Source organism: Eulemur rufifrons, chromosome 15 (assembly GCF_041146395.1).
Source record: "Eulemur rufifrons isolate Redbay chromosome 15, OSU_ERuf_1, whole genome shotgun sequence".
Taxonomy (NCBI): domain Eukaryota; kingdom Metazoa; phylum Chordata; class Mammalia; order Primates; family Lemuridae; genus Eulemur; species Eulemur rufifrons.
Window position 1 is genome coordinate 78,821,124 of NC_090997.1, and position 27,243 is coordinate 78,848,366.

A 27,243-nucleotide genomic window follows, 5' to 3' on the forward strand; every position below is an offset into this window, starting at 1 on the left:
ATGCCAAAGAGCCTTTATGATAATGCACTCAATAAATAGATACATGTTTACATTTATGGTCAGCTAACTTCTAAGTGCCAATGTTATTAATACTTCAATAATATATACTAAACCAGCAATATCAGCAACACCTGAGAACTGGTTAAAAATATAAATTATCAGACCCCATCCCAGACCTCTACTGCATGAGAAACTTCGGGGATAGGGCCCAGAAATGTGTTTTAACAGGCTCTTCAGGGGATTATGATGCATGATAGTTTGAGAACAACTGTTTTTCAAATATTTAGCCATTCTTAAGGGCTCAGATATTATCGCTTTGGGATAAATAAGTAAGTTAAACCCAAGAAACTCTAAGATCAGTTGGAAGTAAAAGAAAAGTAAATCAAAATAATGAAATTACACTAGCATGGCAATAACATAGAGTTCTGTTCACAGTTTCTAAGCAAACATATCAATATCCATCCCTTATATTCAAAGTAGTAGAGAAAATATCTCATTCTGGTGAAAACAGGTGAGGTTTTTTTGTTTGTTAGTTTGTTTAGGTGTATGATGTGAATTATAAAACTCATTTCATCAGTCAGATCTTGGGAATCACATGAGACCCTTTCCAATTGAAATTGTTGTCTTACAAATAAATTTAAAATATTTTTAAATCTTTTTTGCTTTAATTTGAATTATAAATGGTTTTGCCACCTCCACGTACCAGTTTTCAACTTGATTCAGTACGTAGTGAAGCTGCTTTGCATATTTTCTTATTTTTTCATTCTTCTCATATTAGTATCTCTTTATAACACAGTTTAATACCAATAAACCCTGAGGCAGTGACATGTGTTTATTGTCTATTATTGGGCTGGGGGTGGTTGCAGAGCTGCAGAAAGCCTTCTGAAGAAAGTGAAGAAGCTGTTTGGAGAGTCCAGGGGGAAAAATGAAGAAATGGAGAATGATCTCAGGGAGAAACTGGCTGACTACAAAAACAAAGTTGATGATGCTTGGGACCTATTGAGAGAAGCCACAGATAAAATCAGAGAAGCTAATCACTTATCTACGGCAAACCAGAAAAACATGACTGCTTTGGAGGTAAGCCTTAGGGGCATTTTCATCATAATCTCAAGGTGGGGGACAGTCTTGAGCATGGCTGGACTAGTCAAATTGATGCGCATTCACTAAGGTCGAGAATGACAATTCCAAACAAAGACATCTAAGAAGCAGAACAGGGAATGATTCTTTTTTTTTTTTTTTGGTCCTTAATGACCATTGCCCACCAAATAAAATTTAGATAACTTAAAATATTAAATATTTTTAAGGACAGTATGATATAGTGGAAGAAGCTCTTTCAGGGGACCTTGGTCTCAATGACAACTGTGCCACTGACTAAAGTGCAAATTGGGCAAGTCAATTAACATCTCTAAGCATCAATTCCCCAACTCTATAAGGAGTACATTGTACTAGAGCATATAAGGTATTTTCAAATACTAATATCATAAGATTTTGCGATTTATCCAACCTAATCCACAAACCTGGTTCAGAGATCCGGTGCCAAAAATCACAGAGGTTCCCTACATTTTCAGATCCAGAGACCAGAGCTTGGGAAAATTTTGATACCCCTTTTACTTTGCAATGAATTCTATGCAATTGGAATCTTAAAAGGAACCAATATGAACAGATCAGGTCTGGGTTATGTTCCCCCTTTTTCCTCACAAATGAGGTGTTGCTCTCCTCTGAAAATTGTGGGCCGTCTCTGTCTTTTTCAGAGTGTTGATGGGTCTAGAACTAAAACAGATTCCTCCCTTATTTTTTTCTTGCTTTCTTTCTTTTTTTTTTTTTTTTTTCCAGTTTCTTCCTTAATCTTAGTATGGTAAATGATCCCTTTTCTAGGAGTAAATTCAGCACATATGACATCACAAACCTGTGTTTGGTATTTAAAGCACAACAACTTTCTCCCCGGAAACAAACCTACCTTTTCTATTTCAGATCTGAATACTACAGATCTGAAACCAACAGCAGAATTATATCTCTTCTAACATACAATTTCACCTTCAACAATAACTCAATACTTTGGCATATGTTATGTTCTCAGAAATGTTGATTGAATGGCAATGATAGTTGAATAAAACAAACCAGGATTTTTTTTTTATCCACTCATTTTTCTCCATTTTCCTTTGGGATAAGAAGTAAAAGGATGAATTAAATTTTTAAAAATATTTTATTTCTGGGCCCCTCTTCTTGGACTTAGCCTTGTCATTCTGGTAGAAGACTAAAGAGACTCACTTTTTTCTTAACTGATGCACCTAATCTTAACCAGTTTGGAGTCTACGAACATGCTAGCAGTACTGCAGAAAAAGCACGGTCTTGTGAGGCAGGATGCTGGGCCACCAGCCTATCACAGGATCCAGCATGATTCATCCTGCTCCGTGACACACCGGCTGTGTGACTAACCCGAAGGTCCACCTCTCCGTTTTATGGCAACAGTTTAAGAAATTAAAATTACCTGTGTGGAAAGCATAATAAGCATTTGAGAAGTATTTCAGTAAGAGTTATACAGCACAGTAAATAGTGCCTTAAGCTTTTAGAGATGTTTAAAACCAGGAGCCGTCATTCTTGGGCACCCCTACAAATGCCAGGAGTTTATGTAGTCAGTATTGAAGTTCTAAGCAGTTCTTTTTGTATTTTCATTTTATATGCTGTGCTTAACTAAAGGCTCCTTAAAACTTACTGAAGGAAATAGATAAACTAACTAAATTACATGAATAAGGGATAGATTATTTAAGGTTGCATAAGTCTACCAAGGAAGTGAATGCCAGATTGGCTGAAAAAAAGAAATCACCTGAGGCATTTGTTAAACAGACACGTCCCACAGTGTTTTATTGAGACAGTCTGAGCAGGTTGGTGTGGGGTTTGACCCAGAGTCCACGTTCTGAAGCTCTCCCTGGGTTAATCTGATGCTCATACGGGGTTTGAGAACAATTGATATGTTGTACTCATTTAATTGAATAATGAGCTGTTTTTTAAATAAGTGACTCCATTGTATCTGTGCCCACAAAGAAGATGATATAATTAAGACCTAACACAAATGTTTTCTATTTATTTCATGGTGGTAAGTGTATAATTTTATTATTAAAAATGTTTGTCAAGCCCCTACCGCATTCAGGGAGTGTGCTAAACACAGACATTGATTATATCAAATACTGCTCCTCATGATGTAGTCCTTGGAGCAGCAGCAGCAGCATAACCTAGAAACTTGTTAAAAATGCAAAGTCTCAGGCCCCACTCCCAAACTATCAACTCAGAAACTCTGAGAGTGAAGCCCAGCAACCTGTGTTTTAAAATCCCTTCAGTGATACAGATGCATCATTAAGCTTGAGTACCACTGAGACTTAACAGATGAAAAAGACCTGAACTCTGTAAAATAGTTTAAAGAAGTTTATTTAGAGCCAACCAGCCTAGAGCACATGGCCTCAAGAAGTCCTGAGAAAATGTGTCCGTGGGAGCTAGGTTACAGTTTGCTTTTATACATTCATGGGAGACAGGAATTACATGTTAGACCCTAAGTCAATATGTTGAGGGCATACATTGCTTTGGTCCATAAAGGCAGGACATCTCTAAGGGGTGGAGTGGGGAGTGTCTTATAATTATAAGTGGGTTTAAAAATTCTTTCATTTGTAATTGGTTAAAGAAATGAAGCTTTGTCTAAAGGCAAGAAATGTTTTAAATTAAGACAGGGATGTCTGTTGATTAGACAAGAAGGGAGTGCAAAGAAAATAAAAGATAAATTGCTACATAAAGGATAGACAGAAAGACAGTTTTTTCAAGTTCCAGAAGAATCCACCACACACACTGGAAACAAACAAAAAAAGGCGTTCAACTTGCAGAGCTCTGGAAAAAATTAAGTTGTAATTAATTAGAAGTTAAAAGTAGAAATATAATCAACCTTGATATCCAAACAGAATCATTTAACAATTATGTTTATGCCATACTTTTGAAGGATAATTCTCTCTATACTTAAGCATTTCTTTTTGTTCCTTAAACACTCGAAGCTTCCTATCTTAGGCATTTTATAGACTACACCATCCTCTATCCATTCCTTCTCTGTATTTATTTTTATAGCACTCATCTCATCATTACTTAAAAATACATTAATTTATCTCCATTTTCTCCTTCCTCCAGACAAGCCATGAGGAACATGTCTTCTTCCTCATGTATCCCCAGAGGCTAGAACAGTGTCTGCTACGAAGGCAACACAGATGTTTTTTCAATGAATAAGTAAAGTTCCATAAATCACACACAAATAAATGTTATCTCCATACTTTATCAATATTTGGGAGCTCCAGATTTTCATCTTTCCTCAGTTCAAAGCTGTCTGCCATCAGTATCTAATCTGAAAATTAGCCACCCCTAAAATTGCTTTAATCTCTCAATCATCATGATCATCATTTCTGCTTTAGTATGAAAGAATACATTTTGATCTTTGCATGACAATTGACTTTTAAAGTGACTCAATCAGAGCTTTTACAAAATATTCTAATTCACTACTTTATTGAAACCAAAATGTGTGTAGCTCTTCACTTAACACACATGTGGAAGTATTCCCCTCCCTTCCATTGGTGCAGCATTTTAAAATATCTTGGATTCATTAATACAAACAAGCCTTGGCAGAAAAAAAGATTTTTGAATTTCTGTGCAGCTGAACTTTAAATGAGTTCATATGAAAGCTAAGGGCTAAAACTGCCAATCATTTAAAAGAACATCAGACTCTTGGAAGATAAGATATGACTTATAACCAGGGATGTCAGGACTGCTCCTACATTTGTTGCCTGTGAAGAGCAAATGACGTAACAAAACTTCCCCTGAATTAGTCAGTGATGGGATCAGCCGGATGAGCCAAATGTCACCAGCATAGGACCCAGGAATGGACTCCGTTTTCATTTATTTATTCAAAAATATTTATTGAGGAAATTCTTCTAGGTATTAGAGGTAATGGTATATAAGACTGTTTTTATGGAGTCTGTTATAGTGAGGGAGACAGTCAGTAAACCAAAAAACAAGCATATAATATGGCGATAATGTCTGAAAGTCTGGGCCGACATACATAATAAATGGTTTATTGATATATAATACATGACAAGTTCCATGATATTGCATGATACCATCAATGTGTTGTCCTTCATCAGCAATGTATAGTTCAATAGGCTGTGCTTTTCCACTAGCTCCTGTACGTGCATCTGTGATGCCTTGATATCTCTGATTTTCATTAAATAATCTGTCCTTTTAGCAAATCTCAGAAAATGTCATTGAGATGGGTCAATCTATATTAAAAAAATAAATAATATTATCTATGTATGTTAATGGCCACCCTATAGAATATAATTTAGATAAGTGAGTGCCAAGAAGAAGAACAAAATAAGGTAATAATATTAATGATTAACAGTTACAGTGTTGTTGTGTGCCCAGCAGTGTTCTAAGCCAAGTTTTCTCTAATTTTACTGTGTATATCAATCCCCGACTTTCTTGTTAAAATGTAGATTCTGAGTCAATAGTTCCCAAGAAGGGACTGTTATTGTACGTTTCTAACAGGCTTCCAGGGGTTGCCAATACTGTTGGTGAACAGTCCAGATTTTGAGTAGCAAGGGACTGAGCATTTTACAGGAGGCTAAATTACTTGCTCAAAGTTTCAAAGCTTGTGAATGAGCAGACTGGGATCCCAACCTAAGCAGGCTGGCACTGAATGCAGTTTTAATCACTGTGCCCTAGTATGTAGAGAATGATTGGGATAGGAATGGATGCTATTTTAGATACATGGCCAGAGAAGTGACCATGAGCAGAGGATGGAGGGAAGAAGCAAGCCATAAACAGGAAGAGCACATGGTGGAAGGGACTGCAAGTACAAGGGTCAGAAGCAGGAACTAGATGTATGTACCTGGCAACATATTGAAGTGGCTGCTGAAGAGAAGGATAGAAGGGTATGAATTAGCGCTATCCCGGTGGAAATAAGCAATGTGATTTCTATAATAGCAGAGACAGCCTTTTCATTGTCTGAGACCCAAGATCTATCCTACTATTAGGTAGATCGAGGTTTAAATCTTAACTACACTGTACTAACTATGTGACTCCAGGTAAATCGTTTAATATCATAGTCCATTTGGGATGCTAAAATAAAATACCAAAAATTGGGTGGCTTATAAATAATCAAAATTTATTTCTCACAGTTCTAGAGGCTGGGAAATCCAAGATCAAGGTAATAGCAGATTTGGTGTCTGCTGAGAGCCCAATTTCTCATTTATAGACACCGTGTTTTCGTGTCCTCACATGGTGGAAAGGTGAATGAGCTCCCTCAGTTCTCATTTGTAATGGTAGTAATCCCATGTATGAGGTCTCTGCCTCATGGCCTAATCACCTCCCAAAGGCCCTCGCTCCTAATACTATAACCTTGGGAGTTAGGATTTCAACGTAGGAATTTTGGGGGGACACAAACATTCAGACCACAGCACCTAACTTATTCAATTCCCTACTCATTTAAAAGGTGGTAAATACAGGACTAGAGCTAGTTATAATAAAATAAGAAAAGCTTATAAACTGCCTAACACCTATTGAGATCTAAATGAATATAAATTAACATTATTATTTATATAAAACATAAGTGATCTAAGCTTAAAATTATAATTGATGCAGTTAAATCTATAGGTAAAATGGTGGTTGGAAGAGTAGGAATGAGTCAGAAATGTAAAGAATAAAATAGCCAAAGGTATGCTCCAAATGGAGAAACAGCAATATTTCTCTCTCATCGATTTTACTCTCCTAGGCCAGGAATGAGTTTCATGTAGTTTTAAGACAAGCTGTAAGTTTCAAAGAAAAATTAGAATCTACTCTTTTCTTATGAAACAGTCCATTAGGTTTATCCTTGCCTATTATAGTTTCTCTTTTTCTTGAGGAGTACTTCCCCTAAGTTCCCTTTAAAATCCCACTTTTTTAATTTTACAGAACTCTCATTGAGTAAATCTGTTTTATGTGTATGCTCACAAAGTACTTATTTGTAGATAGAGCCTGGAATTCAATATGGAGTTCCATGTAATTCAGTGCACTACCACCTGTCCCGTAGTATATGTTTGGCACTTACATTTTAGTTAAAAATGGATGCTTCATTTTGCTTTAAAAATTGTTTTAATCCCTCAGCTACTATCACATAACTTTTCTTTGCTTGGATGACTTCCTTATAATGGGAAGGAGAAACTACCTGTAGAGGTCTCTAAGTAGAATAACTCTGGGAGGACTGACTAGCTGGGTAGTTTATATCATTCTCACCTAGCTACATTGTCAATATGATGTACCGTGTTTGTGAAGCTTTTGTTTAGACAGCTCAGGAAAGTCAGGAATACAAGGGCTTGATTGGGTTTTACCCAAATGGGATTTTGATGTCTTGTTCATATCACACTATAGAAAAAGAAGGAGGCTGTTGAAAGTGGCAAACGGCAAATTGAGAACACTTTAAAAGAGGGCAATGACATACTGGATGAAGCCAACCGTCTTGTAGATGAAATCAACTCAGTCATAAACGTGAGTATTTGGTAGAACCCAAAGTTAAAAGAGAGATGATAATAACATAGGCTCTAACAAATGGGAACAGATGAGAAATCTCAGTAATATGAGCAAATGCTAATATTTGTTTTCCTGTGGAGGTAAAATTATTTTTGCATTATCCTATTGTAACACTGCCTACCTGTTCGTGACAATTAGAGCTTCATTTTATTCTCCCACTCACAAAAATCTGTATTTATTCCACAGTGATGAAGGCATTTCTTTTTCTTAGAGAAGCACTTAAACGATCTGCTTCAATATTTATATAACATTAGTTAAAAGAGAAATGTAAATCTATAAACAAGCTTTTAACATATTGTCTATTGCCTTACACAGAGTGATATATGGTAATAGAAATGCAAATGGTCTAAAGATCCTAATGACTATCATTTATGCATTTATACCTATGAAGTAGCATTTTTAGAAAGATAAGTTCTTCTTGGTATAAGCTGGCCTCATAAATTTCCTAATCTGTTATTAAGTAATAGTTTTTATTCTAAATTCTCTTTTTGCTATGTTAGTAAATTTGAAGTTTCATTAAAAAACCCTAAGCATGTGTAACTAAGTCTCATAGAGAAATTAGTAAGTAAGAGGAGGTTTAGATTCACTTGCTTAAAATGTCCTCTCTTTTCTACATATCAGTATGTTGAAGACATTCAGACTAAATTGCCACCTATGTCTGAGGAACTTAAAGATAAAATAGATGACCTCTCCCAAGAAATGAAGGACAGAAAGCTTGCTGAAAAGGTGTCCCAGGCTGAGAGCCATGCGGCTCAGTTAAATGATTCATCTGCTGTCCTCGATGGGTATGTCATTTGTTGTTGGAAATGTCTGTGTATTTGGACTCTTGTTCAAAAGTTTTGACTAGCAGAAATGGTAGAAAATCACTTTCAAATCTTGATTTCTATAATTATAAACATACTAGCTACATGGCCTTTCTGTGGAAGGGCCTAATTAGGAGAGTCTGGGCCAACCTCTACTGGAGCAGCATCAAAAGTGTGAGTTAAAAGTAGATTCAAATATGGCTTGGTAGGAAGTGAACATAGCCCTAAGCTACAGTTAGAAAAAAATATTTTCTGTTCTTTATTGGGAAGCACAGCAGTTGCCTTATTAGCATTTTAAATAATATACATATAAACACATTCTGCTTCAAAGTTCAGTTTTATATTTCTAATGGAATCAAAACAATTTATTGTTAAAAGGGTAGCTTTTGAAAATGTGTCACATACATAGCCTTTAAATCTTTTTTTCTCTTTTAAACCCCAGGGAGACACTATCTACAGCTCCATAAAATAATAGTTTACTCTAGCTGGGATTATTACATAGGCCAGATGAGGGAGGGGTAAGAGGGAAGGGTATGTTTGACTTGTAAACAGCCCTCTAGATTTAACTGATATGCTTCCCCTACAATTTTGAGATTGTCATAATAAATAGAAGTGCTCTTAGCCTCGAGAATAATTTTCCCAAATAAATCTACACCACATGCAAGACTATATTCCCATATTTAATATTAATTATTACCGAGGAAAATATTAAGTTTTGAAGACCCTAGGAATTATATGCACAATTCATTTTGTAACAAACTTTTGCCACTTTATAGGGAAGAGTGGTAGATGAACAGTAAGCTAACGTCAGCAGACCCAGACTCCAACTCCTTAATTAAGGCCATGTTGGTCAAGTAACCTGAAGCAAGCCATTTAACCTGAGACTCATTTATCCTCCCCTAGGAAGTGCACCTGCCCCAGGAAATTTTGTGAAATTAATTCCAGTACTGTAGAACAAGTGCTCTGAAACCTTTAGTATGCTCCAGAAATAATATAAAGGATTGTCTCTCTGCACATACTTGCCTGTACACATGGTTGCAGAGGCTTTGGGAGGATGCTAGGGATATTTAAGATATGTATTTCATAGCTGAATTATTTAGAGATATGAGTTTAAGTTGAAAACTACAACACAATACAATAAGTGGATATCTCACTATGATTTGGAATTGTCATAATTATATTGACCACGATCATTTGAAAGCCGTATTTGTTATAATTAGGTTGTTCTTCACTGGAGTACCATTGAGTGCTCTAACATTTGTTTCTTGGGTCATCCCAACAGAATTCTTGATGAAGCTAAGAACATCTCCTTCAATGCCACTGCAGCCTTCAAAGCTTACAGCAATATTAAGGACTATATTGATGAAGCTGAGAAAGTTGCCAGAGAAGCCAAAGGTCTTGCACAGGAAGCTACAAAACAGGTAAGAAACAAATAATATGTGTGCTGAGAATGGAGATCAACCTTTTTGAATACCTAAACCAAATTTTTCAAATTTAAGTGAGCTCTGGAAAATATTAGTAAATTAGTGTATTTGTTTTGAATTATATTTGAAAGCCTCTTTTAAATTTTATCCCAAAATTCTTAGTATGCTGTTATTGTACCAGAACTCTTTGCTCAGTCATCTACTACTTACCACTGTCAGGGTGTTGAAATTATAGCAGAGACCAAGGAGGTTTGTGCGACCAACTCACAAAATAAAAATAGGTAAGCAGAACACTCTGGACATGGGAATTTATCACCATTTATGCCAAATGTCAGTTAAAAAAAAAAAAAGTGCCCTGGGAATTAACACCATTACTTATAATCACACACAAGTTGTTTATATATGAAGTTTGCCTATAAAAATGCACATTTTGCAAAGTACATCAGATCCTATGCTTCTAAACTCTGCCGTTTTTATGAATGGAAAAATCTCTTAAACTTTGGCTGTAGTCATTGCTGAAAAACATTTGGAACCAATTTTTTAGAGTTTTAAGATGCCGAGTTATATCACATTATTTGAATATTTTCAATAGTGATGAATTCCCATTATTTATATGTAGAGCAACATTTTATAAATAAGCTGTGTGATAAACCTTGGTAATACTATTTTAGGTTAAAAAAAATCTCATAGGGAGCATGCTGTAAGTTAAAATGTTCAGAACCATCATTTACTCCTTTTGCTTCACACAGAATTTTGAAAATACATCAGAATTTTGTGGGGTGAGGGAAAGCCTGATTGGGCATTCGACTGTGAATGAAATATACATAAATAATGGCGTTAAAGAAACGGATCAATATTTTCTTTGGTTCGGTATGGGCAAAAATGCTCTCTTGGATTTCAGGAATATTAGAGATATTTACCACAGTCTTAGGAGGTTAATTTTGTGGTTATAATGAATGCATCACATTCTATGAGCAATTACTGCTGTATTTGGCTTTCTGGAATGAGTTCTAATAATGCCATATGTTCTGTTTACTTTTTATATAAAATAGCGGCATGATCATCGCAAAAGCTTTCCTATGTTCAGTTATCCTTTCATAATGAACCTATTTTTCAAATTTACACTAAATTTTAATCCATCTTCTTTGAGGTAATTTTTTATAAATTTAAAGACCTTAATTTCCAATTTCACCATTTCCATTTAACCTGTTTTATTGGATGATCATTTTCAGCCTCTAGCACAGTGTGCGGCAAATAGTAGGTACTCATGAATGAATGAATGAATTTCATTATAATTGACACCTTTCATGCTATTTACCATCTTTTTTACCAATAAAAATTTTGCTATTGTCATTGCATCATCCTTATAAATTTCTTCTAACATTTTATGTTAAAGAGCTGTTTAATTTCACTCAAATTTAAAACATCACTTTACACTTAAGAAACTCTAATTTTTATGCGGACATGAAATGTGTGCTTACTGCTCCTTACCACCGATGGTAGGCTAACCAACCTCAAACATAGAGTTTTGGTGAGTTGCAATGCATTACATGTCCCCTCTTATTATTATTCCTTATCTCTTTCATTAACCATGTAAAAATAATTAAATTGTTGAAAAATGACAAGATAAGTGCTATGGAGAATCACTGATTTATTAAATGGTTATCAGAAAATACAAAGGGGGCTGATTTGTCCCAGAAAGTTTACTAGACTGTGTTTCATGAACAGAATATATAATGCTTTAATTTTAATAGGTTATTAAAATATAGTTCTGTAAATATATTTGCCAAATATTAAGTTGAGCAATTACCTAGATAGGATTAATCTCCTATAAATATAAGATCTGATATTACTGCTAGAGCTATAGATAAACACAAAAGGATGAGACTGTTTATATTTACCTATGAAGGAATTCAAAGAATGACAATATAGAAGAATCCTCTACTCATTTGAGTCTAACCCTACAAAGAAGGAAAAATGTTTTCAATAAATTAAAAAGAAAAAAACAAAGAAACAAAGTGGGCATTTCCAGGAGGAAATAAAAAAGAACAATTAAAGAAACACTATAACAATCAATTAACACTGTGAAGAAAATGGAGGTGAGATAATTTGAGACCAAAAAAAGCATTGAAAATACCATAAGAAGAGAAGCAAATGAATGGCAGAAGTAACCTGTAAGCATGATTAAGATAGTATTTTAAAAACAACTTCACTCTTTAAAATTTAGTTAAGTCTACCTATTTATAAACACACAGAGATAATCAAGAATGGAATTAAAAGGAAAATATGAGTGAGAAGAAAGTTGATCCCTTATCAGCAGGAGGAGACTGCATACAATAAGTTTGTAGTGCAGTATTCTTATGTAAAGAGTAACAGCTACTTGTATTGCATTGATAATTTCTTTAAATCTCAGGATGAAATACTTTAAGAACGTAAACATTATGAAAAAATATTATTTTTCTATTAGTGTTGGGTGAGAAAAAAAACTATAAACATTTGGTTTTCCATGCAACCTCCAAGGTAAAATCTCATTTAGGACCTCTCTGATGGGTGCAAGGAAAAAGAGAAAGGAAATAAGTCACTTTTTAGAAAATGGAGTACAAAGATCCAGTCCTTTTTTTCCTAATGTTAATGGCTTGGATCCTACTTTAAAAAGACTCTAAAACAAATGAGAATTAAGAATTAAACCTTTTAAAAATTTTTTCCAAGTCATAGGTGAACTTGAAACCTACATTATCTACCAGATCAGATTTCACAAGTTGGTGAACAAATAGATTTGATATGCTGTTGGACCCTTGCGATGGCCACTAGAGACAATAGGCACACTTCCAGTGGCAATAGGATATGAGGACCTCCACTGGAAAGGTCCTAGATGCTGTACACTTCAATCTGGTATATTCAAACAACAAACAAGAGAAGGCTAATGTGGAATGAATTCTATAGTTCAGGTTCTTAATGAAGAATCGCCACACAACTATCGTTACACATTCTTTAACTGATCTGAAATGTCATTTTCCTTCCTTTCATCCATTTCTCCTTCTTTTTCTAAGTCAATGAAATGTGCTAGTTTGGTTTATATACTTTGATGTGGAAAATTTAGGCAGTTCTCAACTCTTCTAAGTATGTTGCATTAAAAAAAAAATGAATCACGCTTTCACTTCCCTTGGCAACTTAAGATTTCCTTTCTTCTGTCTCTCTTCTTCACCTTGCAGTCACTGTCATTGTCTGAAACTTTCTCTGTCTCTCTCTCATACACACACCCACACAATGTTGCGTAATAGTCTCTAATCCTGAATCTTCTTTCTCAGTTTGTCTCAGTGTTTGTTTAGTTAGATCTTCATTAGGAATGAGTATGAAAAATTGAGAAAAACTTGTACTGCCTGTATTAGAGTTTTTCAGAGAAACAGAACTAGTAGGAGATAGGAGAGATAGATGATTGATAGATAGATAGATAGATAGATATAAAAGGAAATTTATTATGAGGAATTGGCTCACATGATTGCAGAGGCTGAGGAGTCCCACAGTCTGCCACCAGCTGGAGACTCAGAAAAGCCGACAAGGCAGTGCAGTTCAAGTTCAAAGGCCTGAGAACCAGAGAAGCTGGTGGTGTAAATCCCAGACCAAGACATTCTATAAAAAAGACATCTGCACTAGAATGTTTATAGCAGCACAATACACAATTGCAAAGATGTGGAAACAACCCAAGTGCCCATCAATACATGAGTGGATTAGTAAAATGTGGTATATGTATACCATGGAGTACTACTCAGCTGTAAGAAACAATGATGATATAGCATCTCTTGTATTTTCCTGTATAGAGCTAGAACCCATTCTACTAAGTGAAGTATCCCAAGAATGGAAAAATAAGCACCACATGTACTCACCATCAAATTGGTTTCACTGATCAACACCTAAGTGCGCATATAAGAATAACGTTTATCGGGCATCAGGCAGATGGGAGGGGGGAGGAGGAGATGGGTATATACATACATAATGAGTGCCATGAACATCATCTGGGGCATGGACATGCTTGAAGCTCTGACTCGGGGGATGGGGGACAAGGGCAATATACGTAACCTAAACATTTGTACCCCCATAATATGCTGAAATAAAAAAAAACAAAAGTACTAATTTAAAGTGAATATATAAGCATATCTGAAGTTAATATAATGTTGAAAATGAGAAAAATAACAAGCTATGACATTGTCATTTAAAACATGTCTTTCTAATAGTCTCTTTCTTTCATATTCTTAAAGGCTAAATTCTTTTCAATGATATATTTTGACTTGTAGTTTCTTTTTCAAGTTATATACAATGCCAGAAAATTCTGGGAGAATTTTTAAATATCCATCTTTCTTGAATGATACATAATAAATAATTGAATTCAATTTAAAAAAAAAGATCCAGGGTAGAGGAGAGGAGATGTCCCAGCTCAACCTGTAAGGCGGGGGGAAAAAAGGGCGAATTCCTCCTTTCTTTGTCTTTTGTTCTGTTCAGACCCTCAACAGACTGGGTGATGGGCAGTCATATTGGAGAGGGTGATCTACTATACTTTCATCTAGAAACACCCTCACAGACACACCCAGAAATAATGTTTAATCTGGGCACCAACGGCCAGTCGACACATAAACTTCACCATCACACTGGCCTCAACTCCAGTACACAATGTGGTCTTTATATTTATTCTCCAAATTCAAATTCTCTCACTTGCTACAATTACCCATATTTCTTGGGAGTCATCATTCTAAAAATCTTTGGCAAGGTCTTTCTCAGGCATTTCTAGGAAAAATAACATAAAATACAGAAGAAAGTGAGGACAATTTGAAAATATTTCATTTTCTCGTAGGAACAAAAATAGTGGACAGTAAAGAACAGTGCTGGGTAGGCAAGATGTAAGCTTTAGGCAAACTGAAGAAAGGGGTGGGGAAGCCTAGGAAAAAGGATACTATACAGGAGGAGAATATTCCTGAAGATTAAGCAATCTTAAAGCATTAGACTCTTATATCCCAATAAATACATGAACTACTCTTATAAGTAACTTCTCAGTGTTTAATCCCTAATATGAAAAGCCTATAAAAACTTCAAAAGGAGTTTTTCTTGCTTTAGGGTCAAGTGTCTAAGGAATAAACTGGATTTTTGAAAATTTACTCTCATGTGGCAGATCAGTGAGGGGGAAAAACCCTGACAGGAAGCGCTGAACAACTATAAAATACACCATAAAACACACTTCATTTACTGTAAAATACACTGCATTCATTGAACTACTATAAAATACACTTCAAAAGGAATGTCAACAAAATCAAAGAACATGGATATTAAAGAGATGAAAGTGAACAAAAAAATAGTAAATGTGTACAAATCTAAATAAACATTGTGAAAACCATAATAAAAATGTGTGGCATTAAAAGTAGACATAAAAGACAAGAAGCTAATAATATGGGAAATGGGTCAGGTAGTCAGTTAAAAATTTTTAAGGTCTTTGAATTTTGGGGAGGAGAGTAAAATGCAGTTACCTTTAATCTTTGTTAAGTATAGGTATTAAACATTGAGGAAAATTATAGAAGAATGGCAATAACAGTTTTAGAGTTCTACAGAGAAACAGAACCAGTAGGATATATGTGTTTGTGTCACATAGAGATATATATTTTAATTGATTATTTTTTTAAGTTAATAATAATTTTTATTTCAAACATTAAGGGAGTATAAGGGTTTTGTTACATGGATGAATTGTATAATGCTGAAGTCAGGGCTTATAGTGTGCCCATCACCAGAGTAGTATACATTGTACCTAATAGATAAGTTTTTATCCGTCACCTCCCTTCTTTCCCCCCCGTTTTTAATTTCCAGTGTCCTTTACACCACTTTATGACCATGTACACCCGTTGTTTAGCTCCCACTTATTAGTGAGAACATGTGTTTGTTTTTCCATTCTTGAGATACTTCACTCAGGATAATGTTATCCAGTTCCATTTAAGTTGCTGCAAATGGCATTATTTCATTCCTCTTTATGGCTGAGTAGTACTCCACGGTACATATATATATATATATATATACACCATGTTTTATATATCCACGGTATATATATATATATATATACACACACACCATGTTTTATATATATATATATATACACCATGTTTTCTTTATCCACTCATTAGTTGATGGACCCTTAGGTTGATTCTCTATTTTTGCAATTGTGAATAGTGCTGCAATAAATATATGAGTACAGGTATCTTTTTGATATAATGATTTCTCTTCCTCTGGGTAAATACCCAGTAGTAGGATTGATGGATTGAATGGTAGGTCTAGTTTTAGTTCTGTGAGGAATCTCCATACTGTTTTCCATAGAGGTTGTACTAATTTACAGTGCCACCAACAATATATAAACATTCCTTTTTCATGGCATCCATGCCAACACCTATTTTTTTTTTATTTTTTAATAATGGCCATTCTGATAGGGGTAAGATATTATCTCATTGTGGCTTTTATTTGCATTTACCTTGTGATTAGTGACGTAGAGCATTTTTTCATGTTTGTTGGCCATTTGTCTATCCTCTTTTGAAAAAAACTCTGTTCATGTCTTCTGCCCACCTTTTAATGGGGTTATTTGTTTTTTTCTTGCCAATTTGTTTAAGTTCTTTGTAAAGTCTGGATATTAGTCCTTTGTTGGATATATAGTTTGTGGATATTTCTCCCATTCTGTAGGTTGTCTGTTTACTCTGTTAATTATTTCCTTTGCCATACAAAAACTTTGTAGTTTAATTAAGTCCCATTTATTTGTTTTTGTTGTTGCTGTACTTGCCTTTGGGATCTTACTCATAAATTCTTTGCCTACACCTGTGTCCAAAATAAATTTTCTTACTTTCTTGTCTAGGATTTTTATGGTTTCAGGTCTTACATTTAAGTTTTTAATCCATCTTGAGTTAATTTTTGTATATGGTGAGAGATAGGGATCCTGCTTCATTCTTCTACATGTGCTTATCCAATTATCCCAGCACCATTTATGGAATAGGGTGGCCTTTACCCAGTGTATGTTTTTGTGCGCTTTGTTGAAAATCAGTTGGTCATAGCTATTTGGTTTGATTTCTGGGTTCTCTGTTTTGTTCCATCAGTGTCTGTCTCTACCTTATACCAGTACCATGCTGTTTTTGTTACAATAGACTTATAGTGTAATTTGAAGTCAGGTAATGTGATACCTCCAGATATGTTCTTCTTGCCTAAGATTGCTTTGACTATTTGGGCTGTCTTTTGGTTCCATGTGAAGTTTAGGACCATTTTTTTTCTAAATCTATGAAATATGATGTTGTTGGTATTTTGACGGGAATTGTGTTGAATCTGTAAATCACTCTGGACAGTATGGACATTTTAACAATGTTTATTCTTCCAATCCATGAGCATGGGATGTTTTTCCATTTGTTTGTATTATCTATTACTTCTTTCATCATCATTTTGTAGTTCTCCTTGCAGAAATCTTTCATCTCCTTTGGTGAATATATTCCTATGTATTTTATTTACTTTTGTGGTTATTGTAAATGGTATTGAGTTCTTGATTTGACTCTCAGCTTGACTGTTATATTAGTATATAGAAATGCTACTGATTTGTGTACATTGGTTTTGTAATCTGCAACTTTGCTGAATTTATTTAGCAACTCTAGGAGTCCTTTGGTGAAGTCCTTAGGGTTTTTTTGATACAAGATCATATCATTGGCAAACAGGTGTAGTTTGACCTCCTCTTTCCTGATTTGGACATCCTTTATTTCTTCCTCTTGCCTGATTTCTCTGGCTAGGACTTCTAGTACTGTGTTGAACAGAAGTGATGACAGTGGGCACCTTTGTCTCGTTCTAGCTCTTAGAGGAGAAGCTTTAAATCTTTCACCATTCAATATGATGTTGGCTGTGAGTTTGTCATATATGGCTTTTATTATTTTGAGGTATGTTCCTTCTATGCCTGGTTTGTTGAGGGTTTTTATCATTAAAGGATGCTGGATTTCATCAAATGTTTTTCCTGCATCTATTTAGATAATCATATGCTCTTTGTTTTTACTTTTGTTTTTGTGGTGAATCACATTTATTGATCTGTGTATATTGTATCATCCATGCATCCCTGGGATGAAACCCACTTGATCATGATGGATTATCTTTCTGATGTGCTGTTGAATCCTATTTGCTAGTATTTTCTTGAGGATTTTTATATCTATGATCATAAGGGATCTTGGCCCATAGTTTTCCTTTTTTCTTGTATTCTTTCCTGGCTCTGGTATCAAGGTGATATTGGCCTCATAGAACAAGTTAGGAAGGGTTCCTTCCTTTTCAATGTTACGAAACAGTTTCAGCAGAACAGGTGCTAGTTCTTCTTTGTAGGTCTGGTAGAATTTGGCTGTGAGTCCTTCTGGCCCTAGGCTTTGTTGTTGTTGTTGTTGCTGTTGCAATATATTTATACTGTTTCAATCTTGATGCTTGTTATTGGTCTGTTCAGGAGCAGGCTCAAGATTGTGTGTTTCCAAGAATTTATCCATTTCCTCTAGGTTTTCTAGTTTGTGTGTAGATGTTTCCGTGGTAGTCCCTGGATGGTATTTTGTATTTCTGTGGTATCAGTTCTAATGTCTCCTTTTTCATTCCTGATTGAGTCCTTCCTCTTCTATTTCTGGCTAATCTAACTAGTGCTCTTTTGTTTGTCTTTTTAAAGAAACAACTTTTTGTTTCATTAATCCTTTGTTTTTTTGTTTTGGTTTTTTGTTTGTTTGTTTGTTTGTTTTTATTGTTGTTGTTGTTTTTTGGTTTCCATTTCATCTAGTTCTGCTCTGAGCTTTGTTCCTTTTTTTTCTGCTAGGTTTGTGTTTAGCTTGCTCTTACTCTGTTTCCTTAAGATGTGACATAGGTTGTTAGTTTGTGATCTTTGTTTTTGATGTAAACATTTAAGGCTGAATTTCTGCCTTAGCACTACTGTTACTGTATCCCATAGATTTTGGAAGCTTGTGTTGCCTTTGTCATTCAATTCAAAATTTTTTTTTATTTTCATCTTGATTTTATCGTTAACCAATGGATCATTCAGCAGCAGCTTGTTTAATTTCCATGTATTTGTGTAGTTTTGAGAGTTCCTCTTGAAATTGATTTCTATTTTTATTCCACTGTGGTCTGAGAAGATAAATGGTATGATTTCAATTTTTCTAAATTTATTGAGACTTGTTTTGTGGCCTAACATATGATCTATCTTGGAAAATGTCCCAAGTGCTAATGAGAATAATGTATATTCTGTAGTTTTGGGGTAGAATGTTCTGTAAATGTCTGTTAGGTCCATTTGTTCTAGAATCTCTTTTAAGTCCAGCCTTTCTTTGTTGATTTTCTGCCTTGGTGATCTGTCTAATTCTATTAGTGGAGTGTTGAAGTCCCCAGCTATTATGATGTTGCTGTTTATTTCTTTCTTTTGATCTAATAGAATTTGTTTTATGAATCTGGAAGCTCCTGTCTTAGATGCATATATATTTAGAATTGTTGTATCTTCCTGTGATCTCTTTTTCATTATATAATGACCCTCTTTGTCTTTTCTTACCATTGTTGATTTAAAGTCTATTACATCTGTTATAAGAATAGCTACTCCTGCTTGCTTTTGGTTTCCATTTGCATGGAATATCTTTTTCTACCCCTTTACCTTGAATCTATGAAAATCTTTGTGAGTTAAATGGGTTTCTTGAAGACAGTGTATATTTTGGTTTGTGTTTTTAATCCATTCAGACAATCTACATCCTTTGAGGGAAGCATTAAGACCATTGACATTTAATGTTAGTATTGATGTGTGAGTATTGATATGTGAGATATTGCTCTCCAGATTTTGATTGTTACTTAGTTGCTTTGTGACTGCTTTATGAGAGATGTGAGTTATAACTTTTGGGTATTTTACACTGGTCAGTATCAATTGTTCTGTTGCATGTATAGAGCACTTTTAGGCATTTCTTGAAGGGCAGATCTAGTGATGACAAATTCCCTTAGCGTTTGCTTCTCTGGCAAAGACTTCATTTCTCCTTCATTTATGAAATTTAGTTTTGCAGGATACAAAATTCTTAGATGGAAGTTATTCTGTTTAAGGAGACTAAAGATAGGACTCCATTCCTTTCTGGCTTGTAACATTTCTGTTGCAAAATCTGCATGGTGACCCATGGGTGGAGAAGCAGTATGGTGCCTGCCACGGCAGCTCAGATCTATAGTGACAGGGTGTGGCCCTGAGGTGGCTGGCAGCCTAGTGTTCTTTTCTCAAGAAGCTCCCAGTTCACTGATGGCAGCAGCTTTTGGGCTCTTTAGGGTAAAAAAGCTCTCCAACACTTTGGGAAGCTGTAGTCTGCCAGAGGTATGAGGGGAGAAAAAAAGCCAAACGCCCCCACCTACCTTTCCACGTGCTCAAATTCTTCAGGGGTCAATCTCTGCTGAAATCTTGCTCCTTCTTATTCTGCTCTGCAACTTCTTCCTATGGAATCTCCTGTAGGTTCTGGCCCTTTTCCCTCAGAATTATAACTGTGATATGTTTTTTTCATCTAAAACTTTTCCTTCTTTCTGAGGCAATCTAGTGACCAATGTCCCTAGTCAACTATCTCGCCTCTTCCTCCTAGATATATATTATAAAGAATTGGCTCACACAGTTGTGGGGGCTGGCAAGTCTAAACTCTGCAGGGCAGGCCAATGGTCTAGTGTCAATGTTGCAGTCTTGAGTCTGGAGGCAGAAATCCTTCCTCTTCTGGAGACCTCAGTCTTTCCTCTTAAGACTTTCAACTGATTGGATGAGGATCTCCCACATTATGAAGGGTAATCTGCTTTATTCTGAGTCTACTGATTTGGGCCGGGAGCGGTGGCTCATGCCTGTAATCCTAGCACTCTGGGAGGCTGTGATGGGAGGATCACTTGAGATCAGGAGTTTAAAACCAGCCTAAGAAAGAGTGAGACCCCACCTCTGCTAAAAATAGAAAAATTAGCCAGGCATCATGGCGCGCGTGTGTAGTCCCAGCTACTCAAGAGGCTGAGGCAGGAAGATTGATTGAGACCAGGAGTTTAAGGTTGCTGTGAGCTAGGCTGACACCACCATGGCACTCTACTCAGGGAAACAGAGTGAGACTGTCTCAAAAAAAAAAAAAAAAAAAAAAAAGATTCTAGTGATTTAAATGTTAACCACATCTTAAAAAATATCTTCACAGTAATGTCTAGACTGGTGTTTGACCAAACAACTGGGTACCATAGCCTAGTCAACTGGACACATAAAGTAAAGCATCACAAACAGCTGTCCATTCCAAATAAGCAGAGAGAAAAAAAATGTTTGAAGAGGAGGAGAATTTTCAAAGAATCCTATAAAAGGCAAAAAATAGAAAAACAAAAATTAACAAACAAAAACAACCATGGTAAATATAAAACATAAGATACAGTAGTATTAAATCCAAATACAGCAGTCAGGGTAATTATCACTAATTGCCTCAAGAAATGACTCCTGAAATCTCAGAGGCTGAACACAATTCAAGTTTATATCTCACATCACAACACAAAGTGAGTCATACAACCCTCTCCATCTTTTAGTTACACCATACCATGTAGCCTCCACAAGCGTCCTAGCAGGGAAAGAGAAAGAAGGAAGAGACATGCTGGCTCTTACCATGTTGGCTCATGTAGGGCCTGGAACACATCTGGTCTCAGTCCATTGACTGGAAGTAGCCAAGTGACCCAAACTTACTGTAAGAGAGGCTGGGAAAAATAGGAGGCACATAGAATATTTGATGAGTGCTAACTGTCTTTGCTTCAAGTTGTTTACATAATAAATGAAAACAGACTAAAAATGCCAGTTAGGTAACAATGATTTTCATATTGGATTAAAAAGGCAGCCATTTATATATGATTTACACAAAATACCACTAAGCCATAGGTACACAGAAAGACTGAAAATGAGAGATAAAAACAGATACACCAGGGAAACTCTAACCAGAAGAAAGTTGATATAATACTATTATTAGCAATCAAAATAGGCATTACATTTTTAAAAGGTGTTATTTGGGATATAGAGAGTCATCACAATAGAATTAAAGGAATAAGTTAGCAGGAAGATACAAAAATTGTGAACATGCAAGATTGTAACAACAAAACGTAAGAATAGACAAATGTGTCATAATGAGAAAATTGACATATAACTATAGTAGTGAGAGATTTTATCATATTGCTCTTAAAAATTGATAGGTCAAGCAAAGAGATGTAAGGATGCAGGTTTTAAAAGTACCATAAACAAGATGTTTTCATGGCTTTATAGAACTCTGTCAACTAGATAATTAATTCTGTGTGTCCCATTAAATAAAGTACTCATGAAACTTTGAAAAAAAAGGACTATAAACTAGATAACAAAGCAACTATCAGCAAATCCTAATGATCCAATAGCACCTAAACTACATTCTCTGATCACGGTGCAATAAAATTAGAAATTGATGCAAAACAATTGCCCAAAAAAAAGTTTCAAAATAAAAAACATACTTTAAAGTAATTCATGACTCAAAGAAAAAATATAATTTATATTCACAAAATGTTTGATAACAGAATGGAAAACTTCTCATCAAAATTTGTGCAATGCAAATAAAGTGACACCAACAGGAAAATGTACTGTTTTAAATGCAGATATAAGGAAAGGATAAGAACAGAAACTAATTATCTAAGGTTTCTGCTCAAGAAGTTAAAAAAAGTACGAAGAAAGAAATAAAAATAAAAGCAGAAATTAATGACCTAGAAAGAAAGAACATTAGACAGGGTTGACAAAACAGAAAGCTGACTCTTAGAATAAACAGGCAAATAAACAGAGAAGACAAGATCAAGCACACAAAGAGAGATGACACATATGAACAGAATTTGTAATGAAAAGGGGAATATAATTATAGGTACAGTATAGATTAAAAATAAATATGAATGTACTAGAGTATGTGAGCAACTTTATTCAAATGAATTTCAATACTTAGGTGAAGTGAACAATAGGTCTAAAGACCAAAATTTACTCAAAAAAAGTAGTAAACCTGAGTAGAACTAAAATCATTAAAAAATTGAACTAATAGTTAATACACGAAAACAATGTCTACAAAATTGTAAGGACTCATTATACAAAACATCCCAAAGATTAGAAAAAGAAGGAAAAGTTCCCCAGCTTAGTTTGAGGCCAGTATAATCTTGATGGCAAAACTGTATCGAGGACCATATTTAAAAAGAAAAACTATAGGCCAATCATTTAAATAGAGATAGAAACTGTAAATAAAATAATAGCAAACCAAATCCAAATAGTGATATTTTAAAGATTTGGACAAATACAGCAAAAAGTCAATATTTGTCAGATATGGATGATGGGAATTCAAATATCTGTATAATTTCTTATCTGTATGCTTAAATTATTTTCTAGTTAAATGTTCTAATAAAAATTAAGAGGAGATTAAAAAAATCAGTCCTACAAGGGGTTTTGTCCTAAAAAAAAATTTTAAAGTAGGTTTAAAATGGGTCTGGAAATGAAATAACAGCCCTCATTCTTTAACAAGGGACCCTAAATTTCTTTCGTTTTTTGATTCATTATGTACACATGTTTTAATTTCTTTTAAATTGAAAAAAAAAGGCTGAGAATTTCAAGCAACAACTTATAACCTAACTTGTCTCACTTCTAAGTTCACACCCTCAGGGGCAATCACTTCTAAGTCTTTCAAATATTTCTTCTCCTTCTATATCTCTTAGTAATATTAATATCATGCCATTACATATTTCATTAATATGTATTAATATGGGGCATTATCTATTTAATTACTGCTGTGATGAAGGAGATGTAGTTCACCTGTAGTTCATATCACATTTCCCTCCCATCCATTTCCCAATATAGATACATCACCACTTTTAGATCCTTTACCGTTTGTTTTTTAACTTAAGTAAATATACTTAAAGCTTTATTTCCTGTTTCATAAATGATGGACTCCACACTCTGTAAGACTATTTATGCCCTCATACTTCCCTTTAGCTCCCTTTCTTCCCTCCTCCTATCAAGTTCTACCACTTTAACTTTCATATTGTGATGGCCAATAACATTTGCATTTTATCTATAACCATAATTTTCCATGGCAGAATGCAGAAGTCTTTTCTCCTGAGCCAGTCATTTCCCAAAAGACTCTCTCTGATTTTTTTCAGTGGGGGACCGTTGATTGCCTGGTTGCCAGTTGTTCTGTGCAAAAGAGAGGGGGTACTGCATTTCATAAAATAACTTGCAGTGAATTATTCATTTTTATTCTCACAACTGATCTCTGCACTCCCCAACTCCCAGGCTATATACCAGTACTGATCCATGGCCTGTTAGGAACTGGGCTGCACAGCAGGAGATGAGTGGTGGGTGAGCCAGCAAAGCTTCATCTGTATTTACAGCTGCTCCCCATCACTCACATCACTGCATAAGCTCCTCCTCCTATCAAATCAGCGGCAGCATTAGATTCTTATAAGAGCATGAACCCTACCATAAACTGCGCATGCAAGGGATCTAGCTTGCACGCTCCCTATGAGAATGTAATGCCTGATGATCTGAGGTGGAGCTGAGGCGGTGATGCTAGTGTTGAGAAGCAGCTGCAAAGACAGATTATCATTAGCGGAGAGGTTTGACTGCACAATAAATGTAATGTGTTTGAATCATTCCAAAGCCATCCCCCACACCCCGTGGAAAAATTGTCTGCCAGCAAACTGCTCCCTGGTGCCAAAATGGTTGGGGACCGTTGCTCTGCCTTACCTGTTGTTTCTGAGCCTGGCCTTCTCCAGATTCTGTGTGCCTCCTTTCTGGTATATACCATGTGGTGTAAGGTGTGGATACAAAAACTGCAAAAGATTGAGGGACAGGAATTATGTAAAGACCCATGTAGGTGTGGTCAGAGAAGGGTGTCCATCCTGCCAAAGGGAAGATTCCTCTCCTAACGTCATACACGTGCCTTGATCCACTTCCCTTTATTCCATCATAGTTTTATTCCCACTATTATTCCCTACAGTCACTCCATTTTAATCTCCTGATACCATTTTCTGAAAATGATCAGTCTTTTGCTCAGAATTCAAAATACATTTTATAATCAGTTATTTTAAACATATTACAACTCTGTTTACAAACAAGCAAAGAGAATTAACTCCATCCCCCCTGCTTTTTAATTTTTTGTTGGTTCCATTCATATCTATATCTTTTTATACTATCTATCTCTCAAAATGTTGTTCTAGTTATTTTGGTAGGTTTGTCTTTTAGTCTTTCTATTCAAGACATAAGTGGTTTATACACTGCAATTACAGCAGTAAAGTATTCTGTATTTGTGTACTTATTGTTACCAGTGAGTTACATACCTTCAGGTGATTTCTTATTGTTCATTAATGTCATTTCTTTCAGATTGAAGAGCTCCTTTTAGCATTTCTTGTAGGACAGATCTGGTGTTGATGAAATCCCTCAGCTTTTGTTTATCTGGGAAAGTCTATTTCTCCTTCATGTTTGAAGGGTATTTTTGCACAATATAATGTTCTAGGGTTAAGATCTTTTCTTTCAGCATTTTGAATATGTGATGCCACTGTACTGGTCCATGGCCTGGGGGTTGGGGACCGCAGAGGTAGAGGATTCGATCAGTTTTGAGAATAAAAATGAATAATTCACTGCAAGTTATTTTATGAAACACAGTACCCCCTCTCTCTTGCACAGAGCAACTGGCAAGGAAACAATCAACTGCCCCCTACTGAAAAAAAATCAGAGAGAGTCTTTTGGGAATTGAATGACTCAAGAGAAAAGACTTCTGCATTCTGCCATGGAATAATTATGGTTGTAGATAAAATGCAAATGTTATTGTCCATCACAATATGAAAGTTCAAGTGATGTGGGCACTCCCTCTGGGCCACCAGTGCCAGGTCACCCCTGAAGCCCGCCCAGTCTTACCCAAAGCCTGTGGTGACTGTTGCCTGGCTACCTATGTTTATCAAAGCCCAGGGGCTCTTTAGTGGACAGGTGGCAAATCCTGCCAGGACTGGGTCCTTCCCTTCAGGGCAGTACATTTCCTTCTGGCCCAGGGTGGGTCCAGAAATGCTGTCCAGGAACTAAGGCCTGGACTCAGGGGCTTCAGGAGTCTGCTTGGTACTTTATTTTACTGTGGCTGAGCTGCTACCCAAGTTGCAAAATGAAGTCTTCTAAGCTCTCCCCTTTCCTTTCTCAAGTGGAAGACGGCTCTTCCTGAGCTGCATTGTCTGGAGTTGAGGGAGGGGTGACACAGGCACTGCTTGGCCACAGCTGCTAGTGTCTCACTAGGTCACATGCACCACAAGTCACCACGTTGTACACTAGATCTCTTGAACTTCTGCTTCCTACCTAACTGAAATTGTGTATCCTCTGGACATCTGCCAGTTCTACCTCTCAGCCCCTTATAACCACCATTCTATTCTCTGCTTCTATGAGTTCAACTTTTTTAGATTCCTCATATGAGTGAGATCACGTGATATTTGTCTTTCTATGCCTGGCTTATTTCACTTAATATAACACCCTCCAGGTTCATTCATGTTGACTTTTTAATTTCTACATGAAGCACTGTATAATATTAGAACAATATATATTGCATTCAAAAGGTCCAATGAAGTATAATATTAGCCATGTTGCAAACTGTAACTCACCTATACCGTCTATGTTATTCTGTCCACCATTACATAGCAATCATTCAAACAATAATTTTGGCTTCTAGTTTATATCTATAATTATTGGAACTTACATTTTATACCAGTCTAGTGTTAATGGGAAAATGATATAAATGATATAAAACCATAATTGATATGACACTTCAATCTTTGACTAAAACTGGTGACCATTTTTTCTTCCTTATCAGCAATTCAGCAACTGTCTGAGAATTAAGTGGTTTGCACAGTAGCAAATATAGAAAAGTCAGTGAGGGTCTAAGTTACATAGAAAAATATTGAATCTGTGTGTGAAAATAGTGTTCATTAAGCCATCCTGACTTTAGTAACTTTCTTTGTACATGATACTCTCATTTGACTCAATAATGAAAAAACAATCTATTGGAAGGAGAGAAGCAAAATTTTATTTTATGACCTAACATTAGACATATTAAAAAATTTAGAGCATAAAATGATAGAAATCAAAGAGTTTGTGTCATCAATCAGAAACACAAAATCTCTTTGGGATGATGCTCTAATGAAATATGTTTGACCTACTTCTCTTCAAGGAAGAAATGTTCTTGGTGCCATTCCACTTGCTCTTTAGAATTTCTACCCATAGGTGGAATAATCAAGAGGTGAAATTGCCACGTTGTGCTTGACTGTGGACATTAACTGGAGAGAAAACTCTAAGCCCTCTGAGAATGGTCTCTATCTCAGTAGACACCCCTTCATTGCCTTTACTCAAGATCAAGACCCCAGTTAGTGTCCACCCACCCTAC

General features: G+C 35.6%; 1 protein-coding gene across 2 annotated transcripts in view; it reads left to right on the forward strand.

The window, feature by feature from the left end:
• Positions 1–27,243, forward strand: part of LAMA2 (laminin subunit alpha 2) — a 568,286-nt gene that overhangs the window by 437,394 nt on the left and 103,649 nt on the right. For both annotated transcript variants that reach the window (XM_069489233.1, XM_069489235.1), the window contains exons 37-40: positions 867–1,077; positions 7,432–7,548; positions 8,212–8,375; positions 9,676–9,814. In XM_069489233.1, the coding sequence (XP_069345334.1) occupies positions 867–1,077; positions 7,432–7,548; positions 8,212–8,375; positions 9,676–9,814 (631 nt within the window). The remainder of the gene's footprint in view (positions 1–866; positions 1,078–7,431; positions 7,549–8,211; positions 8,376–9,675; positions 9,815–27,243) is intronic.